Consider the following 14588-nt stretch of genomic DNA (forward strand, 5'->3'; position numbering starts at 1 on the left):
AGTCAAAGGAATTAAAAATACAATTGGTATCACAATATTGCGACCTGCGCAATACAGAAGACAGACAAAAGTTTGTAAAACATAAAATTTGTTCAATACAAATGGTACATTCAAAGCTATTTTGTTATCACAGCTATGTTTCGTCACAATAAATTTTTACGTAAACATGGGAGGAAGGAGCTTGAATTGTACAGGGGATGGGCGTCGACGCGTTTCGGTGGTTCTGGATGAGAATAGGGTCCACCTTTATCAAGACTATTGTTGAGTGTCTGTCTTGTTTAGGGGTCTGAGTAGATACCCTCTTCTAATTGGTCGTAGGTCCCCTTAGATAGTTGTGGAGACTGGCTCTTAATCGTTTCTGTGGAGTCTCTTTCTGTCCCCCATTGACAGATGTTGTTAGTAAACATACATTTAATCGGTACTGTACTTGGCAGGTTAAGACTGTTGGATCTCTGGTGTATTTTGTAGAAAGGTGTACTGGCCTTTAGTTCTTAAAGACGTTGTGGTCAGGTACAATCTCCAAAAGCATCAACTCTTTCTCACCGGTTGTAGATAGAGGAGAGTACGTACTCGGGATGTCTTGCTTTAAACTAACAACACTGGGTGCTGGAGCAGCTTGTGGGACCTGTTGTTACTCAAGTCCGTTATAGCCACTGGCGGAATGCAGTTATAGTACTATGGTCTTCTGACAAAGAAGCAAGTTGAATGGTGGAACCTTTCTTAACGGAGCACCTGACCACAATAACCAAATTTGATAATTTCCCTCTAAATGTCACTGAGGGAGTAGTGTGCACACTGACAGCCACCCACCATCACAATGGCAGTTCTATATAGAACTTATTACAAAGCGTAATTTTAAGCAAAGGTGCACCACAACGAAAACACGTGTAAACTAAAATATTCTAAACATGTTTTTTTCATATGAAACAGGCAAGAGAGAATTTTTTTCCTCAAAAAACAGATTCTCTTTATTCGCTCCAAATGTTAGAGGACACAGCCGACGCGTTTCGTCCCTTCGGGGACTTCTTCAGGGCTGTATTACAACAAGACAAAATACATATAAACACATCATTAAAAAATGTAAGGTGTTTGTAAACTCAGCCGAGCTACAAATTGTTACATGGTTAAAAACACTCAAAGGCATGTCAATGTAGATATATCTTGGACATGGCTACGAACGGATGAACGCGTCTCACAAGTCACTCATTCTATCCCGAAGGATAGTTCTACGGTCGCCATGTTGGAACGGTATCGCCTCCATGTAAAACGGTGACAGAAGCTCTCAAAGTGATTACACGAAGGGGTAATAATATCCAAAAATTGTGGCTGTTATAATTAAAGGAAATATTGTAACTTTTATATTCATTACGTTTACTTCTAATGATGTACGCGGATCCAATTCAACATATTTAGCGCGCCGTGTGCATTGTAGAATAAGTGTCTAAGACGAGAAATTTCAGGATCATAAAAGGAAAGTTTCTTACATCGAGTGTAACCTGATTTTGGTCAATGTAGGATTATTCATAGTTCGAGAACGGGAGAAATGGAGTTATTGGGCTCCCAACCCGAATGTAATGAGCAGTACATAGAGCTTAATTTGAAAGATTTATTTAAGTCTCATGATGGATTGGAGTTCGTCCACATATGCTGGAAAACTTATTCTGAGCGACTAGCATAGGAAAGTATGGTTAAATCTTTTGCTAACTACGATCAGAGCCTATTCAGGTTTTAGGTTGATAACATTGTCTCTCCAATCCCATATGCATAAAACAAATTTTGGCCATTTTTTGACTTGAATTCTACAGTACCCAAGAGATGAGTCACATGATAGAAATGTATACAATCATGCCAGGGATTTTTTTCACCTGTTACTTTTCTCACCTGTTACTTTCTAGAATTACTCCAAACCTGATGTTACAAATGCTTGGAGTATTGTATAGTAAATATGTCCAAGATATATCTACATTGACATGCCTTTGAGTGTTTTTAACCATGTAACAATTTGTAGCTCGGCTGAGTTTACAAACACCTTACATTTTTTAATGATGTGTTTATATGTATTTTGTCTTGTTGTAATACAGCCGTGAAGAAGTCCCCCAAGGGACGAAACGCGTCGGCTGTGTCCTCTAACATTTGGAGCGAATAAAGAGAATCTGTTTTTTGAGGAAAAAAATTCTCTCTTGCCTGTTTCATATGAAAAAAACATGTTTAGAATATTTTAGTTTACACGTGTTTTCGTTGTGGTGCACCTTTGCTTAAAATTATACTATGGTCTTCTGTCCCAGTGGAACCGCTCCTCTTGCGGATAAATCTAGCTGCGTCTGGGGGTTCTGTAACGAATGCTTCAGTTGTCGCTTACCTCCCTCCGGCTTAGCCGCCATTGTGGGACAACGTTCGTCGCTCGATTCAAGGCAGAAGCGATAGATAGCCTCTGTTTTTAGACCAATATCCTACTGTCGACTCATTAGGGATGCCCGGCAGCCATCTGCTTGTCCGTGCTGTTGGCAAAGATCTTAGGCCTCGGCACAATGACCGGTGCGACACGCAGCAAAAACCTTCAATCCCGACTCCACAATTCTGCACTCCGTTAAAGCGCCCTCACAGTAGGATCCTCTGTCGTCTATCAGGGTATCAACTATTCCGGAGTGGGTCTCAACGAGGTATCAGGGAGTTCCAAGCGAGATCGAAAGTGAAACCAAATTCGGAGTCGCGAGGCCTTGCCAGTCGCTTCCGGTCTTCAGAGCCGATGTTGTCGCATTACAACTCGGGCACAGCGCCAACTCAAACACTGGGATTCCAAGAGATACAGGCCCCAAACTGTCCGGACCTCTAACTCGGATGTACCATGTTACAACGCATACCGTTACAACTACCTACCATTACAACGCGACCATTACAACGCATACCATTACAACGCATAGCGCTTTGGGGTGCTGGATAGTGGTAAGTATAATTTACTATTCTAACTCCAGTCCCCGTGGACCCTAGGGAAGGTGTTGGATAGTAAATTATACTTATTCCCTATCCTATAGCGCCCCCCCAGCGCAATGCGTTGTAATGGTATGCGTTGTAAAAGTCGCGTTGTAATGGTAGTGCGGAGTAACGAATGCGTTGTAACAGGTGCATACCCTCTAACTCTGGTCCACGGGGCACGTTCGGGACACGGTTTTCAGCAATGGACACTCCTTCAGTTCTGCTGCAATAAGCCCTCCACAGTAGACAGGATAAATGACAGGATATATTCGGGGGGCTACTAGGGTCTCGGGAGCCCTAAGCTCACGCGGCCATCTTGGATGCGCGCAAAGCTCCTCCCCACAATAGGTAATCTTAATAGACAATTAGAGACAAGTTGCCAAACTTAATAGAATCTGTAGATCATTTAAAAACCATTAAAAGATTAACTAAAGTAGCACACAATGTAATACTATTCATTCAAAAAGTTAATTTAATCAGCAGCGGCTCCTCCGTTATGGCGGAGGTGTGTCGCCACCCTGCCAGGAGAGGTAAAACCTGAAAAATAAAATGATAATAAATGAGGTTTATTATAATTTAATCTTTCTTCACAGAGTTGAGTCTTGGGGGCGGGACCATCACGATGACAGGCATGGAGGAGGAGTGGTAGGCAATGCTGTAAGACCCTTCCATAAGTCGCTCGACCACTGCGCACTGTTATATGTTTCAAGGCATGGTTTAGACAAACGTGCCACCACTGCAGCACACTTGAATAATAAGTTTAGATTTAGTTCCTAAGGAGGGCTTCTCCGACTGATTGATATTTCGAGGCACAGCCTTAAGCACACATGTGGGTTTGGCCGATCGTCTTAGCAGTTATGACGGCCAAACCGACATGCGCACTGAAATGTCTCCAACCCAAGCTGCGTTGCCGGGTTGGAGACAGCAGGCACAGGCTCCCAGTCTCTCTGAGAGCACAAATCCAGTCCGCTCAGGCCTATCCTGGTCCTTCTCTCATGCTGCCAGCAGCATGAGAGCAGCGTCTGGATTGGCCATAGGGGAGTCTGGGAGCCTGTGCTGCAGTGGAGCCAGAGGAGCAGAAGAGAGGCACTGCTGCGGAGGACAGGTAAGGTCTTTATTTTTCTTTTTTTTGTGTTATTTTCGGCAACTCTCCTCCCCTTCCCATCACTTTCCCTGACGCCAGTTGGTCATGAATTTAAAAGGAAAACATATACTATGGTTCAATATTATAAAAAAGATGCTCAGTGAAGTAAGTGATCACACTGTGCGATATTTAAAGCTGTGTAGATCAATGGCGAATCTGAAAAGAAGCAGTTCCAGACCTGACAAAGTACAGAGTTTATGGAGAAAACACACCCTGTCAAAGTTATGCCAAGCAATAGATTTCTAGTCTAAATATCTCTGTAGATATGATGCTCTCCTAATCTCTCCTTCTCGAGCAATGCACAGCAGAATTTTTTGTTGGTGCGCTGTGTTGCGTGAGAATTTGATCAAATTTGGCCCTCAAGTGTCTATGTTCTCCAAGAACACCTGCGTGACGGAGAACAATAACTATTGTGGTCACGATGCACAAGTAGGGGAGGCGTCACGATGAAGCCTGTTAAGGAATCGTAAATGTTAGAACATAAATCAAAAATGTATAACAAAATTGGTGATTTAAAAAGAAAACAGGAAGAAAAAACTCACACTGTTCATATAGGTAATTTGTTATAAAGATAGAAAAATATGTAGTTGTCCCATACAAATTCGATCTAAAACTTGAAAAAAAGGAATCACAAGTAATCAGAGGCAATTTAATTCTGTTTAACAAATAAGAAATTATATGAATAGTAAAATTATGCTATGAAATTACAGGTGCGGATGGGTTCATAATCTGAAAAGTAATACAACTTTGATTTTACTTTGGCTCGAACGGCTCACAGTCTAAGACTAGAGCTAGGCAATCTATGGTTGTGTGGTTTGCACCGGCAGAGGACCATTCAATAGCATTTTGAGAGCCCCAACTGCCTGGTGTGAATCTCAGATGCCTTTTGTGCATCTCCGGTGTGGATGTTGCAGAGAAGATTTAAAAAAATAATAATAATAAATTAACGACTTGGGCCAAGACAATGATCTACCCGCACGACAAACACTCAAAGCAGGGAGTTGATTCTGAAATAAAAAACAATGACCCTGACAAGGTGGGAGTTTTCTTATGGGCCTGTTGTATAGTTTGGAAGACTGGGTCAAGGAATTGGCCAGTAAAATAAAATGACCCCACTTTGAACAATATTATGAATGATTGTGAGTGAGTGAGTGAGTGAGGCAAGTGGGGATGGCTTCCACAACGTCATTCTGAAAACAATATGGCCAAATGTGCCTTTTACACTTCAATTCTCAAAGAATTTAGTCATCCATCAATCCTTTTCCTCTCTCTTTTCCCTCCATCTCTTCGTCCATCCTTTATTCTCTTCATTCATCCGTTGTTTTAGCATCCACCTTTCCTTTCTACACCCATCCTTTCTTTTCTACATCAATCCACCCATGTCGCCATGGCTCCCTTCCCCCTACCATAGCTCTTTTCCTTTCCCCCCACCCCACAACTCCATCTTGTGATTTTTGGGAGACAAGTGTCTCAGATCAAGTGCAGAGAATCCATAAACAGCAGCAGCTAGAAGGTAGAAGTCGACAACGACTGCTCACTGCCACAAAGAAGAGACAGCAGCCATCTTAACACTGGGGCACGGACTCCGACGTCCTCTAGCCGCGGCAGGAGTGTAGTATGTGAAACAGTATTGAACGCCACTAAAGATTTAAAAGGATTAACATGGCGCTCTAACCCTGCTCCGACATGATTTTCATGCATTCTGACACTTCTAGCAGTTTTTATTCTATGTTGAGTCTGAAGACCCAATGGGTTACATTCAAGAGCTTGTGCTGCTCAAAGTATTCTGAAAGTTGAGTATTAATGCTTCTCATTTTTCCTGCAATGTTAAACTGTTTAATGTTATTGGGTTGGGGGCAGGAATTACCACTGCTTGGTATACAGTTGGGTTCACCTGCACTGTGTGCCCAACTGCATGTACATTTGGTGTCCTCAGCCTCACTTTCATTTTGGTCCTGGTGTCACACTATTCAAAGCACTTACGCCGAGAGCTAGGTCTGTCCCTTACCGTGCCAGGTTCCTGAATCTGATCTGTGACCGGGAGTGCTCACCAAGCATGCCCTGGTTGTGGGCAGTGGACTACTGCCCCTGTCCTGGGTATAGTACAGTTAGGGGGGTGGCTGTATAACATGTCTTTTAACACCAGGAGTGTGACTAGATGATCTGTATCTGTATCACTGGGTGTGAGGCCCACTGGGCTCACTGTATGACTAGAACCGCGTGTGGCCTCCCATGTGTATGTCAAGTACATGCGCGTTTGCAGCGTGTGTAACCCATCTGTGGCGGTAAAGCTGTTTGTAAGAGTGAACCTTAGTAATAGGGGGCCATAGGGATCCATCTTGAATGCCTCTGGTCTGGTGAGGTATAGCACAAGATGGAGGGTGAAGACTATGCCCTCCAGGCTGTGTAAGCTTATTATCTGCATTCCTGTAACTGAAGGGAGGAGAACCAGGCCCTGAAGTGAGGAAGATGGAGACAGGGCTACCATCATGTCCTGACCAAAGAACACTGTGTGGGGCAGTGTCTCATGCTAATGCTTTGCAAAAACAATTAATACGAATTATAAGGTTTTCCGGTTTCATGGTGTAGTGGACATTTGTGTGTAAATATGCTTGCCAGCACCATATTCATCGAGCCATTGCAGACACAGTGGTATAGACAGACTTGGAATGACATCCTGCTCCAACCCTGTTCCAGTTTAGAAAGAGCAGAAGGCTCACCTCTTTTAAGAACTCTACAGCAGGCAGCATGAGCAGTCTACAAACCAACTACCTCTCTTACCACTCATTGGGCACGATTGAGAAAGTTAAACTGAGAGGAAACACGAACTTTACAACTTTCAGTATTCACAAAGGGCATTTAAGAGTGGTAAAGCTAGATTTTTGCCTCAGTTTAACTTAAGTTTTGGCCTTAAGTGTAACAGAGACCAAAAGTATAGTCTCAATTAAACTTAAAACCAAAACGTAAGTTAAATTGAGACAAAGGTCTGACTTTACTGCTCGTAAATGCCCTTTTGTGAATACCGAAAGTCGTAAAGTTAGACTTCCCTCTCATTTTACTTTTGTGAATCGGGCTCCATTGACTTTATTCTGGACATCGACCCCTTACACCCCTCCATTGCCTGTTGGCTAGGTTCTAGCTATATGAATACCACATAAATACATACATACATTGGCCTCTATCTGTTGCACTCTGTAAGCCATGTCTGAGTCTTTCTTCCATTTCTTCTCCCTCCACAGCTGGCAAAGACCTATGGGAATATCTTCACCTTGTGGCTTGGAAAGACTCCTATGGTGGCCCTGCATGGATTTCAAGCGGTGAAAGAAGCTTTGATATCTCACTCAGAAGAAATGTCTGGTCGGCCGACTAGTCCTCTCTTCAAGGCTATCATGGGGTGTAATGGTATGTGTGCCAAGAGCGCTGAGAAGCCATATGTTCTGAGATACAGCTAATGTTTCAGTTACTGATGAGTGTTCTTGTTCAAGAGAGCAACTTAAAGCTGCAATAAGTGCTGAGTAAAACGTGTCAATAAAATCTCAGGGCAACCACAGAGACCAGATCTCTGCATGATACACACACAAGTACACACACACACTCACACATGCATGCATACTTGTTTTTTTATATTTTATATACTGTACATTGCAAAACTTAATTTTGCCAGGCTGGCTTGAATCTGGTGTTGTAGTGAGCACGGGACCCATGTCCGGGTACCCTTCCCACTTAGGGCGACAGACACAAAAAGCATATGGCTGGGTCTAAACTGGGGTGGCATGGTGAGCAAAAGAATGATGGATTAAACCCAGGTCGCTTGACTGGTGGTGAATGTTTGATTTGTTCTGCATTCAGTCCAATATTTGGTGCTTTTGCTTTCTCGCCCTAAGTGTGCCTGGCATGCCCAGACATGGGTCCCGGGCACACTGGGCCGCTGGAGTCAAGCTAGCCTGGCTGATGAGGGGTAAGCATGAGCGAATTTTGCGGATCTCGCGTTCGCGAATTTGCGGATTTGCGAACTCGCAATCCGCAAAATCCGCGAATTCTTGCGAATTTGCGGATTTTTTTTTTTTTTGTGTTCGCAAGGATTTCTGCCAGTTCGCGAGGGTTTCGTACCAGTTCGCAATTGCGAACTTACATTTCGTCGCGCAACGGTCGCGAATTATGTTGTTTCTACGTCTGGTTCATCATCACAGGTTCCCAGCACCCTCTGTTTCACCACTGCAACCCTCTGTTACATCAATGCCACCCTCTGGTTCATCATTACTGTAGATTATGGGGGGGAAAAGCAAGCACACCATCCCTGCTTCAACTCAGATGAATTAATTTGGGGTTAGTTTATTAATGTGTCACTGTTTTAAAATTCCAGTCTGGCACCTGCTTCCTTATCTGTAATTTTGCTTTCTGTTGCAGTGCATTTTTTTTCCCCAGGACCTTCTTTGTGGCCTACTTGTAGCTATTGTATGAGCCTGCTGTGAGGGTCAGAGCAGGGTCATACAATTGTTGCAACTAGCAACTGAATTCTGAGGGGCCCCAGTCAGGAAGCACTACCGGGAATTGTTACTAATGATGAGTTTGAACTCTTGCCCCTGCCGAGTGCTTTCACTTTTGAAAAACTCGTTTTTCTGCAATTTCGCGGGGTTCGCGGGGTGCGAACACGCGCAAGATCGGATTCGGAAGCCGCAAATTCGTGCGAATATGCAATTTGTTTTTTTTGCGGCGTGTTAGTTGGCAAGGTTTTGTGCGTTTTTGCGAGCCGCTCGTAGCGCAAGACGCGAAGTTACCCTCGCGGTCGTTCAAGGGCGCAGCCATCTTGTTTGCCTGACGTATTTCTGTTTCCGGGCGCGAAGTGTAATCTCGCAAAGTCCGCGGTTTGCCAGTACAGTCTCGCGCGTGTTCGCAAGGAAAATCTCGCGCGAACTTACCCGCGCGGTCGTGAACGGGCGCGGCCATCTTGTTTCTCATTCATTGCTATGGTTCTGGGCATGGTCTTTGTATCCTCTGTCAATCTCTGCCATCCTTTGCTTGTTTGAACTTTTTTTTAATCTATTTTACTTATTATCTATCCCTCTATTTTTCTAGCCCTATATTTTTGTGTTTACTGCTACTTTTGGTTAATTTTAAACTACTTTTGTAAACTCTTTTCTTTTCTTCTCTTCCCTATTCTATTTTCTTTATTCCTTTCCGCCCAGACCATGGTGAAGGGAGCCGGGAAGCATCCCGAGAAGGGGAAGGGTCCCGCACCCCGTGTCCGGCTCCCGTGCGGGCGTTTGAGGGGGGAGCTAGTGATGCCACGGGAGATCTTTACCCCGGAGGAGGTGGCCCAACTCATTTTTTATGTTCAGCGCCGCCTCCCCAGGACCATCATGGGAGGCGGCAAGATCAGTGCCGGGTACGGGGCCCGGGAGCGCCGGAAGCGGTGGGAGAAGGTGTGCCAGGCCATTTACCACCACTCTCGGGTCTGGCGCACCTACAACCAGGCCACCCACCGCTGGACGGATGTCCTGACCCGTGAGCGAGATCTGCTCGACCTCCTTGGCCTTGAGATCCCCGGGCTTGGTGAGTAGTAGTAGCTATGTCTTTACTACTATGTTTTCTCCTGCTGTGTTATTATATTGCAAATTTTTGTTTTTTACCAAGAGCAATAATGCTGCTCATTACATTGTAGGTACATTTTATTTCAAAATCTTCTGTGCATTTCAGGTACACTGCTCTCCTTCTCAGTAGTGTTGCTACTATGCTTATTTTTTTTAGATTTTGTGTTCATTTCATTGGCCTGTGAAATTATGTATGAGTGTAGTTGAAAGAACTGCGCAATGCTACACACTAAGGTTCAGATTTTTAATTACCGGCGCATCCCTGCAAAGTTGCAGGGATGCGCCAGTAATTGTGCATCACGCCACCATCACCCATGGTGCGCCGTATTACAATGCGGTGCGCCATGGGCCCAAAACGTCACCAAAGCGTTACGCATCTGTGCCGTAAAGGTGGCGCATTGCTGGAGTTGCGTCGCAACGATGGTGCAGCTCCATCAATTCTCTGGGGTGCCCTATCTCCCCAATGCTGCGTCAAGCCGTACGTCTGCTTCAAGCAGGCGCAGGGTTTGAGTCACGCATCATTGTCCTCAAAGTGACTGATTGAAATCTTGTAGATTTCCCTCAGCCACTTTTAGGATGCGTTCCTGCGCAGGAACGCCCTCCCTTGCGCCGGAACACCCCTATTGGCGCAGGGCTTTACAACGTGATGCATCTCCCAGATGCGTCACGTTGTTAATATACGCCGCACCATTGCGCCTCTTTTGTGCTGTCGCTGCGTCACAAAAGTCACGCAACAATGGAGCAAAAGAGCCGCAAGGGCCTTATAAATCAGCCCCTACAGACTCAAGTCCAGTCCTTCCTTTGTACACATGGCGATAAGAAGAAATAGTGGTGGTGGATTAATAGTTTGAGTATTTTAATGCCTGGTGAATGTAGTAGGAAACTTTAGTGTTGTCGCTGATCTTCAATCACGATGGACTTTGGCTGTCACTTTGCGTGCTGCGGACTGCTGCCTGCCAATCCTAGGCAAACCTTTTTAGTACTTTGTTTAGTGAGTTACATAGGGTAGTTTCCAATTCGACGGTCCGCAAATCAAGCAATACTAAAGTAATGACGTAGTCGACCACATGAGATTGGTCAATAATATATCCCGTGGAGTCGTTCCCTATTTGCTATTTCGCAAAAATATTTTGTTACTTTGTTAGTTCTTTTTTAAATGTTTGATTTGGTTGAGAAATAAATATCATCCATGTTTTCTGTTTTTCTTTCTTTCATGTTGTACATCAGCTTCCCCCAGGGGCAAGAGGAGGACACAGGAGGAGGAGGAGGAGGGTGCTGTTGTCGATGCAGGCCAGGACCGGGCAGTCGAGGGCTCCTTTGCTGGCCCCAGTAAGTTTTAATTGTAATATAGAGTACTTATTTTTTCCTAGCGTTCCTCATTCGATTTTTTCTAAATCGTCTTTGATCTTCTTGTAGACAGGATCTAAATTCTTATCCCTATGACTCCGTGTGGTATTACTAGATTATTCTTATTAGTCTGTCTGTGTAGCTAACTAAGATTGCACATTTGGCATTTCCATTGGACTCCCATTCTAGTCAGCAATAGCTCTATGCACTGAGTGTAGTCCTCTGGGATTGTCCATAATGTCTTTTCAAGTATTCTAAATGTTTATGCTTTGACCATTGCCAACAATAAAAAGGTGAATGACCACCACCAAGAAATAATAAGATACTACTTTACTTTTGGTTTGGATAGGACAATCCATTCTACTACTGTTGCAGGGACAAATCTGCACAAACAGAACTATGGACACTAAATAATGCATCGCTTAGCTTATCAATTATAATAGGTGCTGTAACTGTTAGACTTTCCACATACCTCAGTGATAACAGACTTTGTAGTTGAACCCCCAATCTCCTTACTGACTAGATAGTGTGGCAGAGTCATTTAGCTCCCAAAGTCACCGATGGCAGAGGCACGGACTCATGCTTGCAAAAATTCGAAAACCTTTAGCTCATCCACTCTAGTCTGGAGGACCAAAAACCACAGAGTCTATTTAAGTTTAAAAGCTTTATTAAAAGTAAACACATTTATTAAATTCAAGTTTGTCATAAAAGTGAACGTGTAACTGAAAATGGAAAAGTGCTTAGTGCTGACGATTAATTGGACACATTTCTTGTGGTCGAGCCGAGCTCTCACCTGGTTTGAACTTGATCCTGCTCGTGTTCTTAGAAGTCAAGGTTCTGTCTGTTAGGAGAAAAAGTGGTGCGTGTTAAAAAGTAAAAAGCAAACATTCATCAGTTGTGCCAAAAAGTGCAGCAAGACAACAGCCTTCCCTGGAAAAAGGGACATTTTTACTCTAGAGTACACAGTCAAAAATTATTAAATTGTACACTTTTTTTCACATTTCTTTCTTCCTCCTAGACCAAATATTATATAGTAGTGAGTGGTGTATTCTAACATTATTAAATGTACTTTGTAGGTGGAACATCTGGAGACGGGGCCAGCGCGGAGGTGGTGGCATTGGACGAGGAGGACAACTCTGGGGAGGAGGCGGTGCAAGTGCCGGAAAAGGACATGCCTGTGAGGGTTCACACGGTGGTGGCGGGCAGAGGTAAGCTATACATTCCTTAGTCATTGAGATTGAAGACTGCAGAGTGTGCTTTCTGCACGGGTGTATTATAAAAAAAGCAGGTAGTAGCCTCCTCTAAATGTACTTCGACTTAGCTGTGAAGTTTTTGGCGAGAAGAATCCCAATCAGATCTGAGGTGAACTTGATGGATGGGATGAACGAAAAGCGAAAGAAGGGTGTAAGTAAGTGTGGAAGCACGAGAAATGTAATGATGACTGGCAAAGAAGAATGATATGTGTTTGCTTGGTCCCCGAGGTGGCTGGGAAGGTAAGAAAATGGTATGGTGCATGGCTGGGTGAATGATGAAGCAAGGATGGGTGGAAGGAGAACAGCCTGGGTGGGTGAGACAGAAACTGTATGTGTGCAATATACTTTGAATGGATGGATGGATGCCTGGATCATTCATGGTACTATCTGACTCTTAGATAGCATATGTGAATCTAGAGAGAGTAGACGGTCACTGGATGAACTAAGTGTTACTTTGAAGAGCATGTAACACCGCACCCGCACGTCCGTTCCAGTGTAGGAAAGGCAAGGAAAAGAAGTTGTAACGTTGTCCAAAGACTACCATGAATAGTAGCAGTAGTTTGTATTGCAACTGCAAGCACAGCAAATATCCAGTTATTACGGTGGGCACTCCCTACCTCCCTTAATAACTTTAGTTTAGTAGTAGTACGTCATTCATGTGTGGGGGGTATCACTGTTCACTCAATAATAAGCAAAGCACCTAAAGTCATCCCATATGTCATCAAATACATCCCATGTGAAGTGATAGATAATCAGATAATTTAGCTTCTTCATTTTCCTTTTCTAATACTCATTTGCACTGTAGGGTGAAAGCTAAATTAATTAAGCAGTAGCCCTTTTAACAGAGTATTCTCAGTGCCACCCGTAATAGAAAAGTAAGAGCTTCACCACCTGCATGTACTGGACCGGTACAGTAACGCAAGTCTGTCTCACTCACCATGGTGTGCGTCTGTTTTTCTCGGGTGCAAGTTCACTGCGCTGGCATTATGCCGGCTTGCATAAGATAACGTACCAATTTTCCTAAACAAGAGAGAAGAAGAAGAATAAGAGTGGTGTACTGTCATAGTCGACTGTAATAGAAGTCCATAGTGCTCGTAGAATTTGTTCCTTAAACTCCCACTAATGTTAGAGCAAGGATGAAGAAGTCGGAGGTTACATAGATACTGTCCTCAATAGTTATGCACTGTGCTTTCAATTTGCTACTTGTACTGTGACAACTTTCTGCTCAATCATTTTGTGTTAATCTTAAGGAGCATTGGTTACAGACTATGTCTTTCTTTTTTCATGTAGTTGCTCCTTCCAAATCCAAGACACCATCAAGGAGGAAGGAGCAGGCTCGAATGGCCCGGCAACGGAGGCTGGATGCCACTGTTGCTGAATATCGGCGGCTGGTGTCCCTGGAGGAGGAGGAGACGCAGTCTGGAACAACAACAACGTCCACTGGGACAGCTGCCTCCTCCTCCGTGCGGGCTGCCAGCCAGCGCAGTGCTCCAGCGGTACGGAGCCGGGCTACCAAAGCCAAACGCCACCGCCCAGCAGCAAAGAAAGCAGCTGCCCCTCACAGGATTTGCAAGGCACACCGGCGCCGCTTATCCCTCAGACTGTCCTACCTGGAGCAGGAGGTCCATAATTATAAGAATGTGGTGGAGGGCCTCCGCTTCGAACTTGCCACCCTCCGCAAGGAGCATGATGCCCTGGCTGCTAATTCCAACAGCACCCTGCCATAGTGTCCCTTGCCCCTTTTTTAGAGACTTTTGGGGGGTGGGAATTGGGAGTTGGGATTTTTGGGGACTTTTGAAGGACAATCGTTGGGGTTAGGGAGGGTCTTGCGGGAGATTCTTTTGTTAGGGCTATAAAAATATACTTTTTGAAACTTTATCTGACCATACCTGTTTTTTACTGCTTTTGAGTCTGGTGGGTGGGGGTTTAACATAACAGTAAGTTTGTTTTCCTGAATAGTCCTAGGACTTTAGTAGTACTACCGTCAATCAAATCTCTCGTCTCTCCTAATACTCCATTATACTACCTCCAACCAAACGCCTATCTTACCTGTAATTTCTGTTTGCAAGTAGGGCTAGGCCCAGGGCTGGCTCCACGGGAAACAGCAAATAAGGTTGGCAATCCTGGGCGGATAAAATTTCCTCATAGCGGTGGTACTAGTGGTGTGACACAGTGGCAGTTGCTTGCCTATGAAAAAAAGAAAATGAAATCTGGTTTGTCCTCCTGAGCAATACAAAGGTACAATACAGAATATAGCAGGTGACAGAAGTACACTAGAAC

At 44.2% G+C, this 14588-nt stretch overlaps 1 protein-coding gene across 1 annotated transcript in view; it reads left to right on the forward strand.

The window, feature by feature from the left end:
- LOC147665151 (cytochrome P450 2J2-like) overlaps positions 1 to 14588 on the forward strand; it is a 137408-nt gene that overhangs the window by 15164 nt on the left and 107656 nt on the right. The window contains exon 2 of the mRNA XM_086949729.1: positions 7357 to 7519. Coding sequence (XP_086805855.1) covers positions 7357 to 7519 — 163 coding nt within the window. The remainder of the gene's footprint in view (positions 1 to 7356; positions 7520 to 14588) is intronic.

Source organism: Lissotriton vulgaris, unplaced genomic scaffold, assembly GCF_964263255.1.
Source record: "Lissotriton vulgaris unplaced genomic scaffold, aLisVul1.2 SCAFFOLD_2368, whole genome shotgun sequence".
NCBI lineage: Eukaryota > Metazoa > Chordata > Amphibia > Caudata > Salamandridae > Lissotriton > Lissotriton vulgaris.